The 20494-nt window shown below is 38.4% G+C and overlaps 1 protein-coding gene across 1 annotated transcript in view; it reads right to left on the reverse strand.

The window, feature by feature from the left end:
• CACNA1D (calcium voltage-gated channel subunit alpha1 D) overlaps positions 1-20494 on the reverse strand; it is a 344531-nt gene that overhangs the window by 126112 nt on the left and 197925 nt on the right. The window contains 10 exon segments of the mRNA XM_043518866.1: positions 4188-4247; positions 9150-9279; positions 11162-11306; positions 13021-13090; positions 13878-13947; positions 14683-14797; positions 16170-16290; positions 18575-18782; positions 18922-19147; positions 19745-19905. Of these exon segments, the coding sequence (XP_043374801.1) occupies positions 4188-4247; positions 9150-9279; positions 11162-11306; positions 13021-13090; positions 13878-13947; positions 14683-14797; positions 16170-16290; positions 18575-18782; positions 18922-19147; positions 19745-19905 (1306 nt within the window).

The raw sequence follows: 20494 nt of genomic DNA on the forward strand, positions 1-20494 counted from the left end.
GTGAGACACTCCCACACGGAAAGATGCAGTTGTATAAAAAGACAGATCTAAGTCTCCCCATATTTATATAGCTGCCCTCTGCTTTAATAATTATAAGTCCCATTTGAAGTCTTTGACAAAAAACATTATGCAACAAAAAACCAGCTTGTTCTTTAAAAGGGTCAAGGGCAAGGGTTGGAAGTGGATGAGAAGAGTTGAACATTGTTGCAGCTCTCACGCAATGGAAGCTTAGTAGTTGCCCAGAATGTACTCAACAGGGCGAGCTTCTACTGCTCTGTGCTCAGCTAGCGCTGCTGTCTCTTTCTTCTGTACAAAATTCCACAGGAGTGCTGACTGGCCTACATAGGTATGCATTGACAGAACTGGGGCAGCAGCAGAAGTCTCACTCTCTCCCCTCTGCACTGCTCCAGGAGAGCAAACAAGATGGAAAGCTGGTTTAAAGAAACCAGTTGATTGGCATAGGTTTGTATAGTTGCTTCTGTATTCAGTCTTGACCTCCACATGTTGGAGTGGTTGTGGCACCAGTGAAATGGACCATAAGCTGATGAAAATTAGACTAGCCCAGAAACTACTTTGACTTGCAACAGGAGCTAACCTAGCCCCAGTTCCCCCATAATTAAGGTTGAATTGGGTATTCTCATTTAAGCAGAGATTCATTGTCTTTGCTATGTATGAAATTAATACTACATATCCTCCCCCAACTTACTGCACCTACTCTTTGAGATTAGAATTAGTTTTCTGAGAATTTACTTCTAGTGACACTACATGATAATGATAGAGGCTTTTTTAAACATTGATGATCCCACATTAGATCATACTTACATTTTAAAGAGTTTTTCATTCTGCCCCTCCCCCTGTGGTGTCGCTACAGGGCAGAGTTAAGGTTGCATGTGTGCCTTAACTGCGTATTTCTGTATCTTACTATGGATTTCTTTATGTTTTAACCTTAACTCTGAATTTTTTGGTTTTAATGCTTGTTTTGGGGATAATTATAACATTCTTGTAATATATTTTACCTTTAAGTTACATTAACTCCAGTTTCATCTTTTTTTTTGGTCTGGAATTTAAATGAGATGTGCATTATTGTACCATAATGTTCACTACATGTTTAACCCTGAATTAACTCTTGTTGTGTGTGTTTAGCAACAGGACTTGGCATTGCAGAAAGCACAGTGCAAAACCCAACATGGACAGCATGGAAAGCTCTAATCATAAGTAAGCACAGGCAAACTTTGAGACATGTTAGTACAGCAAGGCATTGCAAATGTACATGCCACATTCTGATTAAGTATTACCGTCTTTTAAGGTTACGTTCATTTTCCTCTACAAATACACTTGGATTACACTGCATGACACAACCCACTGGAGAATATAGAATCAGGAGTATCCACATTTTTGACTGAGCAAATCCTTTGTGGGTGCGTCTGAGTCATAGAGGGCACATTAATGAGAGAACCCTTCCTGACACTTTAACGGTGCTGCTTAAGCTGCACGTTGATCCACATAGTTGCTGAACAACTGAATTATTTTTATTTTAGCCTGTCAGATGGGGACAGGTCAGCTACATGGCAGTTGCTTAACATGTGCTAGCTTCTTGTGATCATTGCACCTCTGCAGGATCAAGTGGAGAACTTAATAGAATTGAACAGTAGTTTAAAGGTGACCAGGAACACAAAAGGAGGTTTCCCAGTCATTGGATATAAGTTGCTGTCAGAGAATACAGAGGACAGGCCTCCATTTAGCTCCCAGCAGTCCACAAAAAATCCTGTAGAGCCAGTAAATACTTCCTGGATGTATTCAGCCCAGATATGGGTCAAAGTCATCCTTCGGATAACTCCACTGACTAACGAATGTCCTAAACAGAGCTCCACAGTCAAAAAGACCTTCACTAATCTACTTCAGCTTCTTAGATTTAGGAGTGACCAGTTTCACTAGTGCCAGGAATGGATTCTTCAGAGGATCCTGAAATTTAGTGGAGTCACTGTTGGTATGACCAGAAATGATAAAAGGAGATGATGGAGAGTGGGAGAACACTAACCTACTAAGTCTGTGGGTGATGGACTGAAGGACAAGTACAAATATCCTCTACAGCATCTATTCTAGTGTTTTGTTGAGTCTCCTTTCAGAGTCCCCAGCAACGGGGCTTTCTCCATTTTTCTTGAATGATTCTTCCATAGTCTAATAGATTTTAATGTCAAGAAGATATTTATGGTCATTAATATGATTTTTCCTTTTTTTAATGTATTTCTTTATACCAAGTTACATCGCTTTGCACCATGCTAATTCCTCTCTCTTCTTAAAGAGATGCAACCAGAACTGAAGGTGTGGGAACAGGGGTTGATACAGCCTGCTGCTCAAAAGATGCAGACATTCTACTAACTCATATCTGTCTCAGAAAGGATGGTACCACTTTTAATGAGGTAAATGGGTTCCTCGAGTTCAGAGGTTTTGCAAGTAGCTTGATCCAATTTTACTGTTTTGTCAAGTGTATAATTCTCTCTGCTCATCTCTCAGCATTGCTTTGATTTAACAATGGCAAGGACCATAGCAGGTTTTCACTTTCCTTGGCAGCATGGAGCTTGGATCTTCTGCTGGGCTCATCTGGGCATGTCTCACCTGATCAGTTCCCTGCCATTCAGTACATTGGTGACCCCTCAGTCTTTCCTGTTCTCTGTCTGGGGCTTACAGCAGTTTCATTCCCTAGGGACTGAAATGCTTTAGTCTAACCCAAATTATTGGGCTCAATAAAGGAGTATCTGGGTGAAATTTAATGTCCTGTGTTATATAGGAGGTCAGACTAGATGATCTAATGATCCCTTCTGGCCTTAAACTCTATGGAACTATGAAATAATAAATAATAAGAATACTCAGTACTTATGCTAGCATTTTACATGTTCAGAGCTCTTTACAACTATTAACTAATTTACTATTTCTTAGCAGGCTCCTCACTACTGAATATAAGAAATCTTGGGATATAAGCAGGAGTAGGTGAACATTTACAAACATAAAAATAGTTTACTGTATAAAATACAGGTTATCTTGTAAACAGCCCAAATATTGCATTATCTGGTATTAATCAAAATGCACCGTGAAAAGAACAAACCAATATGAACAAAGCTGGTAGAAGAGTTTTTGTTATGCTTAATCCTCAGCTGGAAATGCAAAGTTTATGTACGGATTCTTACTGTACCAAACATTCACTGGTATATGTCAAAGCTAGTCAACAAGTGACTTATGGCTGTTGTTCACTGCATGAAGCTTTCAAGCATCTTGTGATGGCTATAAAATGTATATAGCTCTAAAGAAGTGTTTTATACATATCTAATTATTCTTCATGATTCATTCTCCATTTGTCACCTAGACTTCACCAGGTAAACATAAACCCTAGTTTTACTGCTGCTTTGCCAGAGTAATCTTCATATATCTAAAAGTTGAGTAGCCCCAGTGTATGGTCTTAATAATCAGTACACAAACTATACATTCAAATATCAGTTCTGAACTCATGCATGGGTAATACATTTAAGCAAGCATATTTATGCCTTTCTGAGTATTTAAATGTATGCCCAAGATAAGATAAAATGCAAAGTATCTTAGACTATAAATAAACGCAATATATCTTGCAAGTCCTGTTGCAAGAAAATAGTTGTCTACTATTTTAGCTCTCTGAATATAGTTCAGCAAGAGAAATGAGAAAATCCATGCTCCTTCTTTAAAAGATTTATGATCTTTTTGGAAATGCCAGAACAAGGAGGAGGAAAGCTCATGCGCAGTGAATTCCCTTTTCTGACAAACTGCAAGTGTAAAAAAGGGTAAAAAAATGAATTATTAAATTGATGTGATGATAAAAAGTAGCTTCTACATGCACCCAAAGGTCAAAGATAACCAATCAAAACTATAAAATATTGTCAAATTAAAAAATCCTTTGGTTTAAAAAGAGTTTAGCTTTGATCGTTTAGGGAAAAGGTGGAGAACACTTCAAGTGCCTTTTCTTGGTAGGTGACACACAAGGAAAATCCTTTTAAACAAACTTCTTTATAAACCTGTTACCTTCAAAATGATCTCAAATGTAAACATACTAGTGAAGACATAATCTGCATACCCTAGGATCTGGAAGGTAAACAAAAAGTTACAAACATTATTGTTAAAGCTGCTATTGAGCTAACAAGGATCAATTAACAATTCATTACCTTTAACAGGATTTCAACAGTAAAGATGGCTGTGAAAGCATAGTCAAAGTAACCAAGTATCTGCAAGGTATAATATGTGCCACAGTAAGAAATCCATCTATAAATAAATATTTACAATTTAGATCACATACACAAAAATACCTACTTTAATCTAAGAATTTAGTTGGGAAATGTAGGCAAAGTAATTTAAACTTTTAGCTGCTGCATAACTATTTTTTGTTTATTTTAAAGTTCATTAGAAGCTACTAAGTTCAAAGTGAGATTTCTTCTATCATAAAATGATAGGACAGAATATGCAATATTTTTTTTTCAATTTAGACCTTGCTCCTATCAGTAGGGCCCTACCAAATTCACGGCCATGAAAAATGCGTCACGGACCATGAAATCTGGTCTCCCGCGTGGAACCTGGTCTCCCCCGAGAAATCTGGTCTTTTGTGTATATAGTATACAGATTTCACGTGGGAAACCAGCGTTTCTCAAACAGGAGGTCCTGACCCAAAAAGGGGTTATGGTGGGTTGCAAGGTTACTGTAGGGGGGTCATGGTATTGCCACCTTTACTTCTGCGCTGCCTTCAGAGCTAGATGACCAGAGAGCAGTGGCTGCTGGCCATGCTCTGAAGGCAGCACCCCGCCACCGGCAGCGCAGAAGTAAGACTGGTAATATTGAGACTCCCCTACAATAACCTTGCAACCCTCCCCCACAACATCTTTTTGGGTCAGGACCTCTATAGTTACAACACCGTTGAATTTCAGATTTAAATATATGAAATCATGAGATTTAGGATTTTTAAAATCCTATGACCGTGAAATTGACCAAAATTGACTTTGAATTTGGTAGAGCCCTACCTATCAGCTTTCAGATGTTCTTTCTTCTGATTCCAATATACTTTACAGGCTCTCACACAAACAAAAGCTTATTAATAATGTACTTTTTCCATCACAGTATTGCATCGAAAAATTAGATTGTCGTATACTTTGTCAGATTTACTAAATCAGTCTAAATATTGCTATGTGTATTTTGTTGCTGTAGTAGGCGGTATGTGCTGGCTACAGGATCACATAGAAAAATTAATGAATAAGTAAAGTACCTAAAATCTACTAATGCATTTACTTTTCTCTTGTATTTTGGCATATATAGCTGTGAGTAATTTATGGAAAATTAAATAAAAATAACAGTAGAGTCAAAGGTGATGTGCAGAGCTTTCAGAATGACCTTGGGTGAAATCCTCACTCCATTGAAGTCAATGGGAGCTTTGCCATAGACTTCAAGACAGTGAGGATTTCACCCATGTAAGGAAACAGTGCACTTATCTTTAGCACCTACCCAGGGCAACTAACAAGCAATCCAACATTAGTTTTCCTTTTAAGGGAATTATCCAACTATGCATTTGTTCTTCTGGTCAGAAACATGATGCCAGTGATCAGCAGCTAATGAAATGGCAGGGAAAATTCAATAATGGACAACAGGGAAAAGGGTCCCATATTAGATTAGACACAGGGAAATCTACTTTTCATTTTCAGCCAAAGCTCAGATGTTTCTGGTTCCTGCAATAGCTGAAAAAATATAAATAGCAAAGCCTTTCAACAAAGACTGGCAAGAGACCTATTCTAGAATATCAAAGGAAGTATTGCAAACCATTACACTGCAGCATGAGAACAGTGTTTTATTTTGCCTTCTGAATTTTAGCAATGGAAGGAAGAGGTCACCAAGAACCACTTTTTCCCCCCAATATATCTGTGTTGGAGCTAGGCAAAATACTGGGGGTAGCACATTTTGAACTCGTCAGCTAGCACACAGAGAAAGTACGGCCTGCTGGGTCAGAGATATAACCAAGGCAGGCAGCCCCTCTTCCTGCATTCTTACTAATATAATGAGTTATGATAGCATAGGTAAAGACAGCATAGTTGTCACTGGGGATCAGACCCAGGACATTCACACCAAAAGCACCGGACACTACTGAGTTAAAGAAGTAACTCCTTCAGCTTTGAGCAAAAGGCTCCCATAGTCACATGGGTCAGCCTCTAAAAGAAAATGTGATCCTGTGCATGAAGCCCCATTAGCAAAGCTTGCACTGAACAGATCTGAGGCCTCTTGGAATTCAAGACCCAGCTTGAGAGTCATTTAGAATGAGCTGGGGCCCTATTTGTAGAGATATCACTTCCAGCAGCAAGGATCAAACTTTTCAGCACTTTCTGGACTTCAGCTTTCAAAACACAAGTCCCTACCACCTGAGCTAACAGAACAGCACCAGCTGTTGTTGCTAATTAGAAGGTTCTTTTACTTACTGGGGCCAGCCATTGGTAGGAAACATGGTTGCATGCATTAGGTCAATGTAGAATCCAGATGCAGGAGTATAGGCGCAACACACTGCACATCTCTGAAACAAGGACAAGGAGCACACCTGGCCCAACCTCCACTTCCCTCAGGCGTTCTGCCTGTGTGTCTGTGTGCCCCCTGCAAAGGGATAATCCTTTACAGCCTGTCTATTCAGGAGCTACACCTGCTCAGCACTCTTCTAGCTGCAAAAGACAGTATTCAGCCCTTCAAACTGTTTCCAGAGTAAGTCTCAGACTGTGGGTGGAACTCAAGGATTTGCTACTTGCTGTTTCTTCCTTATCTGTTAGTGTGACTTATTTATAAGAATTTACTTAACCAGATTGTATAGATAGGAAAAGCACATATCTCCACTGAATATTTTATGAAGGAATACAAGTCTGTGCTCTGACCTCTTTTTACCTCTAAACAATGTTAAGATTTTTTAAAACATTTTTTTTCTTCTATTGTCAAGCACCAAGTTCTGTGGGCCACACAGCAACCCCTCCCCTGCTCCAGGTTTCAGAGCCTAGGCTCTCACCTGAGCCTGAATGTCTACACTGCTATTTTTAGCCCCGTAGCACAGGCCCCATAAGCCCAAGTCAGTTGACCTGGGCTCTGGACTCACTGCTACAAGTCTTTATTTGCAGTGTAAATGCACCTGCAGAGGCCTGGAAGAGGTCAAGGCCTCTATTCAATCCCACCTCTGATCCTGCCCCATCTTTCTTCTGAAGGGTCTGAAGAGGCTATTGGAGACGCAGAGCAGCCTCTGTACATCAAACTACATGCAAGAGAAAGAGGGGGGCCTGGTGATATAAGCTCGGTCATAGCAACCCAAAATTCCCTATATGGTATTCCCTATAGCAGGGATCAGCAACCTTTGGCACACGGACCATCAGGGTAAGCCCTGACAGGATGGGACGGTTTGTTTACCTGCTGCGTCCGCAGGTTCAGCTGATCGCGGCTCCCACTGGCCACGGTTTGCCGTCCCAGGCCAATGAGGGCTGTGGGAAGCGGCGGCCAGCACATCCCTCGGCCCACGCCACTTCCCACAGCCCCCATTGGCCTGGGACGGTGAACTATGGCCAGTGGGAGCCGCGATCGGCTGAACCTACGGACGTGCAGGTAAACAAACCATCCCGGCCCGCCAGGGGCTTACCTTGATGGGCCGCGTGCCAAAGGTTGTCGATCCCTGCCCTGTAGGGTTGCTTCTTTACATTTCTTCTTCATAACAACAATTTCATACTTATATAAAGTATATAAAGCTAATAAGAAGCTGAGGGGCTTCTTCTTTACATCACCACTAATGCTGGATATGCAGCAGTGGTGAAATGTTAGGAGATATGATATTGGGCCAGAGTATGCACTCCTTGTATCTAACTCAGTTTGTATAAGGTCACCCATCACCATGGTATATGACTGCTGGGCAAAGCTCCTATTGAACTCAAGAGTACAGAGTACTCTAGATGGGTACAGTGCTTGTTTCAGCTATAGGGAGCCATTTTTAGGTAACATGGTTATTTACTTAACAAATGAGCTACTCTTTTGTTGGATTGTAACTCACCCACCCATTTTTCATGGGAGCCTTAAGGGTGCCGAGAATTATAGTGATTTTTTTTTTACTCTGTGGTTACTGTTTTAAAATTATTTAAGTACAAAAACATATGTATAAATCACATTCAACCTAACCACTTCGTAGTGGTCATTTTAGACATTTAAGATGAATACAGCAGAAGTTTTATATTTCTGAATTGAAAGAAAGAAAGAAAGAAAGAAAGAAAGAAAGAAAGAAAGAAAGAAAGAAAGAAAGAAAGAAAGAAAGAAAGAAAGAAAGAAAATTTCTCAAGCTGACCATTAAAAATCAGCCTGCAACTGCTGAACAGCTTTACTTTGTTAATGTATGAATATCTTCATACACAGAAGCGATAGGGCTGTCCATATAGCTGTGGATTCATCATAAGATAACTCTTGCATATATGAAAGACGCAAATGGGAGAACAGGAGAAAAGAGATTTCTATTCATAGGTGAATTGCATACCAATGTATGTAACACGTGGCTCTCCAGAAACAGATACATTTCTACCTAGTACCTTTTTCTTTCGTTGTCAGGGTGTATAATGTACATTTATAAGCTGAAAATATATTCCAAATCAGATTCAAATAATAACACTTTTAAAAAATGAATTAAAATGTTCTGCTTTTCATGTCATAATTTTTTAAAATTAAATTGTTCATTTGATTTTTTTATTTACATGTGGCCTGATCCTGCCACCAATTACTCATGTAATTGAAATAACTAATTTGCGATCAGACCCATAACGTCAACACAGATAAAAAGTAAAATTCATTTAGAATTAAAATATGCTCTCTCTGTTCCATGCATTACTTTTCAAAGGGATCCATGCTAGTTAGTAAAGATAGTATAAATAGTATTTTATTCTTTGTAAAATTGTAAAATACTTAACATTTTAATATGTGTAGCGAGAAAAAAAAATCAAATATATGTAGACTAGTTAAAATATGCTATCATGTAGGTCTACACTATAAAAATAAGCATATTCCAAGCATAATGATTACTTATTAGTCAGGAGGAAGGCATAATAAGTTAAAAATTTGTTATGTATATTCATCTATGTATTTTTGCTTACGTTATTTCGAAAAGAGTGACTGCGAATTGGGTCTTCTGCCGCTAGGGAAACACTGCTGAGCATGATGAAGACAAGGATGAGGTTTGTAAAGATGTGGTGGTTGATAAGCCTGTGGCATCCCACTCGAATTCTGAAAAAGAGGCAGAAAAATATGCATGTGTAAATAATTTACAGCAGGCAGGGCTCACAAAGAGCAAGTGTTCTAAGCTTCTCTGCGAAGCTTATGGCAACAATTCTAAGAGCAGGGCTGGATTCGGCTTTCAGATATACCCAGGTAAATCCAGAGCAACTGTTTTGATTTATACTTTTGTAAAGGATTTCAAAATCTGGCCCATAGACTTTGAGGCTAGGATTGTCAAAGGAGTCTAAGGGAGTTAGGTTCCCAGTTCCCACTGATTTTCAATGGGATTTTGATGCCTAACTCCTCTAGGTTTCTTTTAAAACCCCAGCATTGGGGCCCATTGTGCATATGCAAAGGGGTCCATGCTAGCAGATATTCCTATGAAGGAGTAAAGCCTTAATTTCAGGCTCAATGAGAAAGGCTTAATTTCAGACTCAATGAGTCTGGACCAACTCTCATTAAAGCCAATGAAAGTATTCCTAAATTGACTTTGTGGGAGTTGGACCGGGCTCAGTGTCTCATTTAGATACTTCAGGGCTCTATTCAAACCTGAATTTCCTAATGAGGCTACCAGCTGTTTCAAGATTGTGCTTGCTACTAGGAAGCCACCACATAATGATGATTTCAGCTTTACACAGGATTAGAGTCATAGGACCCAGTTCGGATCTTGTTCCAGCTGAACACTTCAAAAGAGTTATTCCACATTTACATCAGTGGGAAAGCAGAATCAGCAGAATGAAATAGTTTTGAAAGCTTCCCATGAGAAGTCAGTGGGTTCTTAAGGAATCTATTCTCCTCTTAGTAAATAGAGGATTTCTGCATGTTCTGGTACTGCTAATTACATTCCATGATAACAGAAGCTACCTACTTTACTTAGAGACGGAAAAGCCACAAATCAATCCTACAGTCCCTTTGCAAGCAAAATTCCCCCCAAGTCAAGAGGATTTTTGGGGTGTGTGAGGACTGTAAGATAATGACTTTGGGCTATTGACGTCAACAGGATCTGTGGGTGTTCAGCATTGTTGGAAATCTGGTCTTAATGTCTGAAGAGCTCTATTTATTATTAAATTAAAGTTGAATGTGTGTACATTTTAAACTATTTAGTTTCAATAACTTACTTTTTTAGTGAATTTTGTCTTTTTGTGAAAAGTGCTGCTTGACAGGTCTCGAGACGGAAGTAATTTATTAACTGAATCGCTATAACAAGGGCAGCAGTTGAATAAACTGCCCCACATATACACTGCTCTACAAATGTTCCTCAAACCTGACCTGGAAGGACCTCTAGTGGTGAGATGGTAACTCTGTTTCCAAGCCAACTCATTCTTTAACCTATATGCTGAGACTGCCAGTGAGATTGCTAATTGTGTTGATAGTTTTATGACATGGACTCTACTCACTTCACATGCACAATTGAACAGCTACTAGATGGTCACAGGTTTCAGAGTAGGAGCCGTGTTAGTCTGTATCCGCAAAAAGAAAAGGAGGACTTGTGGCACCTTAGAAACTAACAAATTTATTTGAGCACAAGCTTTCGTGAGTTACAGCTCACTTCATTGGATGCATTCAGTGGAGCTGTAGCTCGCGAAAGCTTATGCTCAAATAAATTTGTTAGTCGCTAAGGTGCCACAAGTCCTCCTTTTTTTAGATGGTCACAGTTTCCATTGACTAACAAAACAGCTTTCTTCACTTCAGTGCTGAATTTTGGAAAATACCACCATACCAATGGGATATAAGGAACCAAATTCATTTATTTAATGAAATATGTAAGGTCCAATCTTGCTCCCATTGAAGTCAATGGGAGTTCTGCCCTGGACTTCAATGAGGGTAGAATTAGCTCTTCAGTGATGAAGCCCCCAGGCACAGAAGTGATATTTAAAAATGTGATATTTACGGGTTGGTGCTGCTGAAAATGAAGAAGGCACTCCCTTCAGGAATCGGTGTTATCTTCTCCTTCATATTTAGTTCAGATATTCTTCGGGGACGTGGGCCAACTGGTACCTCTGGTTCATTTTCCTCATCTTCCTCATCTTCACCTACTTTAAATTAAACACTTTTTTACTAAAAATAAAAAAGATTAAATTTTTGTTCATAACAATATACAATTATTGCTTGTATTAAAATATATATTCAACAGATGGCATTAAAAATCTGTTAATTAATACAAGAACATTCCCATAGGTGTCAGAGACATATCTTTCATTAATCAATTTACACACCAAAGGGACTCTTTAGGGAGCTTTTCATAGTCATTTAGTGCTTAATTCCTATTGAAAGTCAGTACAGTGAGTCAAAGTCCTTACCACATCTTAGATGGAGAGGGGTAGTGGCTTTAGGTTAATTTTTGCAATGATTGGTGGCTTTCCCTCCACCCATCCCATAACCTCTCACTTTCCTGTATATAAAGTCCAAGTAATTGGACGCTGCACAATGGTGGATATTAATGCAACTCACCTGCCTCAGTGAGTGCAAAACCAGATGGGCAGTGATTGGGACAGCCCCATTAGAAATGGAAAGGACAGCACGTTCTGGAAGTGACCCCTCCCCCGCCAGAGACTCTATCCACTCATTGGTCAGCGGGGGAGGTAAGGAGCTGATTGTTCAGTCATTCTCTCCTTTCTTTAATTTAAACCCTACCCTGGGGCATGTGGAGCTCTATTTCAGCAGCCCAATCCTCACTTCCTGTAGATGTAGTTTTGGGAATGTGTTTGCAGATGCTGCAGGTCTGACCAAGTGCCTGTTTTGGGGGTCAGGAAAGAATATTTTCTTCCTGTTGGGGCCAAACTGGCAGAGGCCTGGTAGGTTTTTTCACCTTCCTCACAGCATCCTCGAAGCACAGTTAGATTTAATAGGAATAGAATTCAGTCATTAGTGGTAGTACTTAGTAGGATGTTAGTTAGTTGCAACTAGTGGACCATTACCCTTGGTGAAAAGGCTAAAAAGGACGGTTCCCAGAAGTAAAAGACCTGGGATTTTGCTAATGGGCCTTACACTCATGGGATAGGAGGACACCTTGTTGCCTTCATAGGTCAAGGTTCCCCCCATTTTAATACCATCTGTTCCCTTCCTGGGGTGTGTGAAATGATTCAGAAGAGCAGACTGAGTCCTAGGGCTAGGCTGAGGAGAATCTATCCCAACCTATGGGTTATATGATAGGAGCCCTCCAACCTCTGCACTGGAACCACTTAAAATGCCTGGTAGATTAAAGTATGGATAACAAGGTGGGTAGTGCCCTTCCCCTGTTTTAAGTTTAATAATATTGCAGCCTATCACTTAACATCCCTGCGTCTGTCCTCACTTGCCAATGTGTCTAGATCAAGTGTTCACAGAGCGGGTGGGAGGTAGTAGGACGTATGTAACAGTTCTACAGCTGGTGAGACAGAAGCAACCTGATTTTTGACTGAAATGTGTGTTAGCAGGAAGCCATCAGAAGCTCATAAGATGACAGGGCCTGAATAGCATTCTCTCTGGAACATTCCTTGCCATCTACCCATTTCAAGGAAATTCCATATTCTGCCCCAAATCCAGATAAGTATTATTAGATGAGCCATCAGATTTTATGTGTACTCTCTAAATGGGCTGTAGAAAAAGAAATAGCACTGCATTCTACAGGCCAATATAACTGCTGACATTAGAGGATCTAACTACACTGACTTCAAAGGAATTGAATCAAGACAAGGTAATGGTAAATGTGACCGTACATTTATATTTCAATGTACTGACTTAAACATGTTTATAGTCTTGCTGGCATACCTGGTACATCGCAAGGTGGATAGGGGTCTTTGTCCTCATCTTCTCCTTCTCGATATTCAGCAATTGTAACCTATGGCAATGGCAAAAAGACTCTTCAGAAGAAAATTCAACTTCAGCATTTAATCGATGCATGTAGATGATCCAAAAAACAAAACAAATAAATTATTCAATACCAGAGAAGCCAGGTACATGCTTACTCTCTGAGTGTATCAACAGAGTCATGATGGTATGATCACTTTGGAAGTGAGCAAGAGAGGAAAGCTGTAATCTTTGTTAAAAGTCTGTTTTTTTAACCCCCAAAACATTTTTGTGATTCTACACTTAGGCAAAAAGACCTGCAGAATGTAATAGGAATAAAACCAGTAGGGTTCTATGGAAATTACATGGAGTGGTTTGAAAATTCCATAGGAAATTTATAATGCAGCATTGCCTTCTAAAGGACTTTTCCAGCAGAAATCTACAAGGAGCCTAAAGCTATAGGTTATGCTAAACCTGACAATGTTAACTTACTCTATGCTCTAAAACTCCTCTCCCCAGCGAAATTGTAGGGAATCGGGAGGAGCAGGTACAGTCATTCTGCCAGGAGCTATGCATCCGTAGGAACGGTTGGGGCCTTTGAGGTGGTCTGAAATTACATGGATCTCATGTGAACAGCAGATTCTGTGGTCCCTACCCTTTGCCCTTCTGTGAGAATGAAAACTCTGTGCACTGACAGTTTCCTGTCCCTTATGTGGGGGAAAAACACGTGGCCCTAAAAAAGAAATCACATAGTGCACATCTGTGTTGAAAAGAACTTACTGGCATGAACAACAGACCCACTTTTTAACAGTATAAAATATTTTTATAGAAATAAACACCTTATTATCCTTGGCCTTCTTTTGGTCACCTTGGGATTTGTCACCTTTTTTATTTTCCAGACTCTCTTTTCTAAAAAAAAAAATTAAAAAAAAAAAGAACAGGAAGAAAAACAAAAACAAACAACAAACCCCATTAAGTAAAGAGCAAAGACTGATGAAAGAATGATTGTTAACTGATTCTACCCGCTCTATTAAAAATGAAGAGGTCATGCCTACGGAAATATAGGTACTTGATTTGAAGGGACATTTACAGAGAAGACATACCACATACAAAGGTAATAAAGTGTGTTTCATCCCAGTGCACTAGATTCATTCAACAGATTATCCTTTTAAATATAACTCCAGAAACTAATTCCTTAAAAATGCAATGCATTGTCTTTATAGGAATACTAATGGATATACTGTGCTCTTAGATTCTTACACACAATTCTTATGGTTTCCATGGGACTACACTGACTTCAATTGGAGATTTGCTTGTTGTCTATGTAAAGTCTGCAGAATGGGTCTAAACACAAGTTGCACATATACATCTAGGGATACAATCATGTTCTAATTGCACAATGAATCCTATATTCCAATGTTTAAACCTCAGATGGATTATCACCATTCATTCCATCATCCCAAAACTTTGGCCAAGTTTAAATTAAAATCACATTCATTTGGTCTTAACAAGTATGGTATCCTCTTTCCTTTTCTCTTAAATTAATAATCTATGAACCCTGTCAAGATATTCAGATAAAGGAATCAACACACTTGTAAGTAGGTGAATGCAGAACTCCCATCTAGCACCCCAGTGCTATTTTACCTGGCATTCTTTTTCCTCTGCTTTTCTTCTGCTTCTTCTTTCTGAGCTGTATTCAGGCTTTCGGCATCTGCCAAGTTATCCACAGCAATGGCCAAAAAGACATTTAGCAAGATATCTGATTCAAATAATCTTAAGGGCATTACCACACTGTGTTGGTTTATTCCTTATCAGTATGAAAAAATGACAGTGTGAGAGACATGAAACCCACGCTCCCAAACTAAGTATATAACTTTACAGAGCTGGATGTAGTGCTTATAATACCTTTACTTACTGGGGCAAATTAATGCCTGCTGTTACTGCATTTAAGACAACAGAGTTACGCTAGTGATGCTTTAAGCAGATTCTATCACAACAAGAATATACAGCGGACTGCTGAGCAAGAGACTAGTCATTTATAATGTTAATTTTAGAAAGGAAATAAAATTGAAGTTTACATGGACATAGACAAGTTCCACCTACTACACAATGTTTTTAGATACTAATTCAGATACTTCAAGTTGATTTTTATACAGCAGTATTTTCCATATGTGCTACATTCCATGTCAAGTTCTGTACTTCAGCCTATATCAATGAAGTGTGAATATCAATAGAAGCATGAATATCAATAGAAGCAGCATAAAAATATAGTAAAAAGAAGTCTAATATTTTTGCCATATCTATTGACTCCTAACCTTTCCAGTACTAACTTGTGTCTAGAAGAAGTGTATGAGAGCTTACTGGAGTTTTGGGTGGTCACTGAAAGATGCCATACTGCGGACAAAGGGGAGCTTTTGGAAGATCGGAGGCATGGAGGGCGAACACTTTGGTGAAACTAGTGCCAAACAGCTCCATATTCCTACTGCTAGGATCCTCCTGCAATGTAACCTGTATTCCCTGTGACCCACTTCCATCCATTGTCATTTGTTCAGAAAGTGTCAGAACTAACAAGGTAGAATCAGGTTTCAGAGTAGCAGCCGTGTTAGTCTGTATTTGCAAAAAGAAAATGAGTACTTGTGGCACCTTAGAGACTAACAAATTTATTAGAGCATAAGCTTTCGTGAGCTACAGCTCACTTAATCGGATGCATTTGGTGGAAGGGATAAGACATTACTGACATGGAGTTCAGAGCACTTCTGTGGATCAGGATGGGGATGGTGGCCAAAATAAGACAAGCAGACAGAATGAGGTTTGTCCACTTGAGGAGGAAGGGGCAAATGTGCTGGTTCTTGTCAGAGTCATGAGATGGTGATGCCTAGGGAGCTGGCAGGGGTCTGATTTGTTTAGGGAAAGCAGAGAAAGGGAATGGGAGCTGGAGGGAGCTCCTGTTTAGAAGAAAAGTAGTACAGAAAATGTGCATACCTGTTCACAGCAATTCACTCAGTTACACAGAGGGCAGGTATGTGTCCTAAGTGTCATAATGGTTCAGTCCTCTTTACACACAAATTCACTGCTCTATTCAGAAATGCTTACAGTGAATGCCAGTGTCACTTGTAGAAATGAAAGGATACAGTTACCACAGATGAAGAGGATAATGAAGTATATACAGACGACCATTCCTGATGACGATGGGCCACCATATGCCATAATTCCATCATACATCACAGCATTCCAGTCTTCACCTGTTAGAATCTAACAAGCAAATTCATCTTTAGTGACTCAACAGTCAAAAGACTGAAAGAGGATTATGTTTCCTCGTTACACAACACATACAGCCATTTTCTCTAACATGAAAATGTTAACTGATCACTCTGCATAGGATGCTTTATATAGTAAACACAGTAGTAATCTGTTTGTTGTTATGCAATATTTTAATATTTCCATTTAAATAAGCATCTCTTGCTTTAGCTTTACCAGTTTTCATCTATATGAAGCATTTATGCCAATGAACCGTATGTCTACACTTATGGTCCAAGATCTAGAAAAAAAAAGAGTTCCTAAAATTAAGCTCCTAAATTCTTAGGTAGGCTCCTAAGTGTCCTGATTTTCAATGGTGCTGCATATACAGCACCTCCTACTGGAGCCTCCATGCTCAGCACCTTTGAAAATCTGGACTCTCATTTAGGAACCTAAGTATGGTTTAGGAGACTAATTTTAGGCACCCATTTTTAAAGAATGTTGGCCACAAACCCTTTCCAAAACTATACATCATAGTGTGTTACCCCTTCAAGTTAAATTGTCCCAATCTGAGTCCTAACTGGAGACTGGGGCCATTACTATATTGCTTTAAAGGGAGGAGGGTTTATACTGAATTGGAGCTCAAATGCTATTGGAGAATGAATAATTTTCCTACTTTCTACTGTTTCTTGCAACTTTGCTGCTGTATTAACGGATGAAATCTAAAGAAACTTGTTGATTAGATAAGAGGAAGATAGTTTACAGCTGGTCTGTTGTGCATTTAGCACTTTATTTTGCATTAGTGTGGGAGGTCTGGTTATTAGAACACAGATTGTAGGGATACTGTATATATTTTTCAGCCATTTAGAAGCTGTTAGTTCTATCCGAAAAAAACCCCATCACAGTTGTCTCTCCCCAGACAATTAAGTGACAGTGCAAGAAAGTCATACATGCACAAAGGTCACTATTTAATTCTTCTAATTCCATATTTGGGCACCTAAACAAGAATTCTGGTTTTTCCAAGCTGTTTAGTAATCAGCAGCTTCCTTGGGAGCTGTGGGAGCTTGGCATCTTTGAAAATCAGGCCATTTATTTAGGTGCCTAGATATGAATGTAGCAGCCTGACCTTAAGCTCCTGAGTTTGGAAACACTGACTTAAGTTTTCAAAGGAACAGTGTCAGCCTAAGTGTGGCCCATTATTTTTAATATTTTTTTAGGAAATTTAAGATTTACAGAAATATTTCTCATTAGGATGTCTTTATTTTTAAATTCATTCCAAACAGCTTTTTGTTTGTTTGTTTCAAGCATCATTCTACGGAATCTCTATTTGAGTGAATGGATATTGTGACACACAACCAAATATTCACCCAAACCAAACACTGCACTATTGTGTTAATGCCTATAACCTTAAATGCAAAAATAACTAGAATAAAAAATGAAAGAGATTAGCCTAATTTCATTTCCCAAGAGAAATACAAAAAGTAAACAAACACCATAAACAGTGAAAAGGAAGTTAAACTGTAAGAATTCTTTTAGTTTTAATAATCATTTAGTAGTAACACAGATATGAATGTTTTAAAATATATATAATAATAAACTGATAGTGTCCCTTTAAATAATGACAGGTTTCATAGTAGCAGCCGTGTTAGTCTGTATTCGCAAAAAGAAAAGGAGTACTTGTGGCACCTTAGAGACTAACAAATTTATTAGAGCATAAGCTTTCGTGAGCTACAGTTTTTTTTTTCCACCAAATGCATCCGATGAAGTGAGCTGTAGCTCACGAAAGCTTATGCTCTAATAAATTTGTTAGTCTCTAAGGTGCCACAAGTACTCCTTTTCTTTTTGTCCCTTTAAAGAAATCCATATTTAGTTTTTTATGATATGAAGTGATATGATTCACACAGATATACACTTTTACAATGTTTCTCAATTTATCCTACTAAGAAGTAGTTGAACATTAGAAATACACACATCTACCACAAAATAGACAGTTAACAAGCTTACAGGAAAAACATTAATTCAAATTAAATAACTTCCAGTTTTTATTTCTAGTCATGTCTTTGATGGACAAAGAAGACTTAATTTAATGAAGTAACATGAAAGCTATGTTGCATAGATAAGATATGGAATAAATGGTACAAATGGTGCAAAATTACCAGAGTATTGAATATGATGAGCAGAATGCTACTTAAAGTAAACAGAATAAATAGTATTTGTGATTTTTTTCAGGAAACAAGATTACCTAAACATTTTTGTTGTTCAAAGGTAAAACGTTTCATAGGGGGTGAAAGAAAGTTACCTGGAATACAGTTAAAAGAGCTTGTGGAAAATTATCGAAGGTGCTCCGTTTTGTTTGAGTTTCATCAAAATTAAATTTGCCTCCAAACAGCTGCATTCCAAGCAATGAGAAGATTATGATGAAGAGGAAAAGCAGAAGCAACAGTGAAGCAATGGACTTCATTGAGTTTAACAAGGATGCTACCAAGTTGCTCAGGGATGTCCAGTGCCTATAAATTAAAATGCGTGTGTTAACACAAAAAAAAACTGTAAAAGAACAGTGCGTGATGAAATATTACAAAAGAGTTGCTGATCACCATACAAGTACCCCTAAAATTAGCAGCAGGAAAATGCATTTCGTAATCTTACCTTGTCACTTTAAAAATACGTAGAAGACGAACACAGCGAAACACTGAGATTCCCAGGGGTGACATAATTTCCAACTCCACCAGTATGGTTTCAACAATGCCACCACAAACGACGAAGCAATCAAAACGGTTAAAGAGGGATACAAAATAAGCCTGTAGGCCCAAGCTGTACATCTTTATTAACATTTCACAGGTAAATAATGCCAGAAGTACTTTGTTTGCAATATCTGGAACAAAACATTCAGAAAATTATAATGTTTTAGATATTTCTGATTTATTTTGTAGATCTCATATTCTGACTAACTTTTATCCATTTTCCATGCCAGTTATCTTATCACTTTGGAGGGAAATACAAATTGCTTTCTTTGCATTTGACACCATTTTTTGCAGGAGACATATAATCCCTCCCTTTGATCTAAAAATGCTACATCATTCTAATTTATTGTGTAAATTATCCCAGCTAAAAACATAGTTCAAACCCAGACTGGAATGAAGGCAAAATGATTCACAGCCTATTCTGATGTGCAAGTTAACATTTGTCCTTCCTTATCTTTAATCACATGGGTTGACAATGGTAATATGTCTAAAGCATAATGGTACATGCTTACAATTTGGCACTGTAGGATTTTGCTTGTACATTATGTCATTAAGCTGTGTTGCAGATGTGGAAATAGAAAACATTTGATTATTCTCTATATCAATTTCTTTAACCTGGATGTACTGAAGGATAACAAATAAACTTCAAAATGGCAAATACAGAAGTAATCAAGGAGAGCTTTTATTTTTCTGTTGTTAAAAACAGGAAAAATGGTCTTTGCTTGTACCTTGGATCTGTGTCAGCCAGTCAGGTTGATTGTAATGCTCAGAAGAGATAGTTAATGTGTTCAGAAAGACCAAGACAATAACCAGCCAATAAAATGAGACAGATTTTACTGCAGCTCTACATTTTCTTCGATTGAATCGGTTCCAGCGACGCCAGCGTCGACTGAAATTTAGAACAAAAACAAATGCAGTATTCTATGGAAAAATATTACAGTATCTGAATTTAAAGATTTGTGTTTGGTGGGAGATTTGTGGGTGTACATGTGTGTGTATATATGAAACTATGAAAGAAATCTGAGAGGCAGCCGTGTACATTACTACCAAGTGCAGCTAAAAAGATGATAATTTTGTTCAAGTTTAGAGCCAAATAAAAAGCAAAAAATGAAAACTTTAACAAATTAGTCTTGAACATTTCTATATAATCTTCATATCGTTTAACAGATTGTGACATCACTAGATTAGGGCATTTGTCAAAGCCAACTCAATATTGCATGACCTAGTAGATCGCATTGCACTTCATTTCATAACAAGATACATCTAAGTAAACTAGATCTAGATTCAGATTAAGTTTAAGAATCAGAATTTGCGTTTCAGATTGAACCACGGATACAGTTTGGGTTTGGAATAAACAATGGAGAAATTTTATGAGATGAACTTGTGAGAAACTACCCCATAATGATGGAACTCTCACAACGTCAATGTTCCCAAGAATGCTACTGACTTGGGCTGAAATCCTATGACGGTGGGGGGCA

The sequence above is a fragment of the Dermochelys coriacea genome, chromosome 7 (assembly GCF_009764565.3).
Source record: "Dermochelys coriacea isolate rDerCor1 chromosome 7, rDerCor1.pri.v4, whole genome shotgun sequence".
Lineage (NCBI taxonomy): Eukaryota > Metazoa > Chordata > Testudines > Dermochelyidae > Dermochelys > Dermochelys coriacea.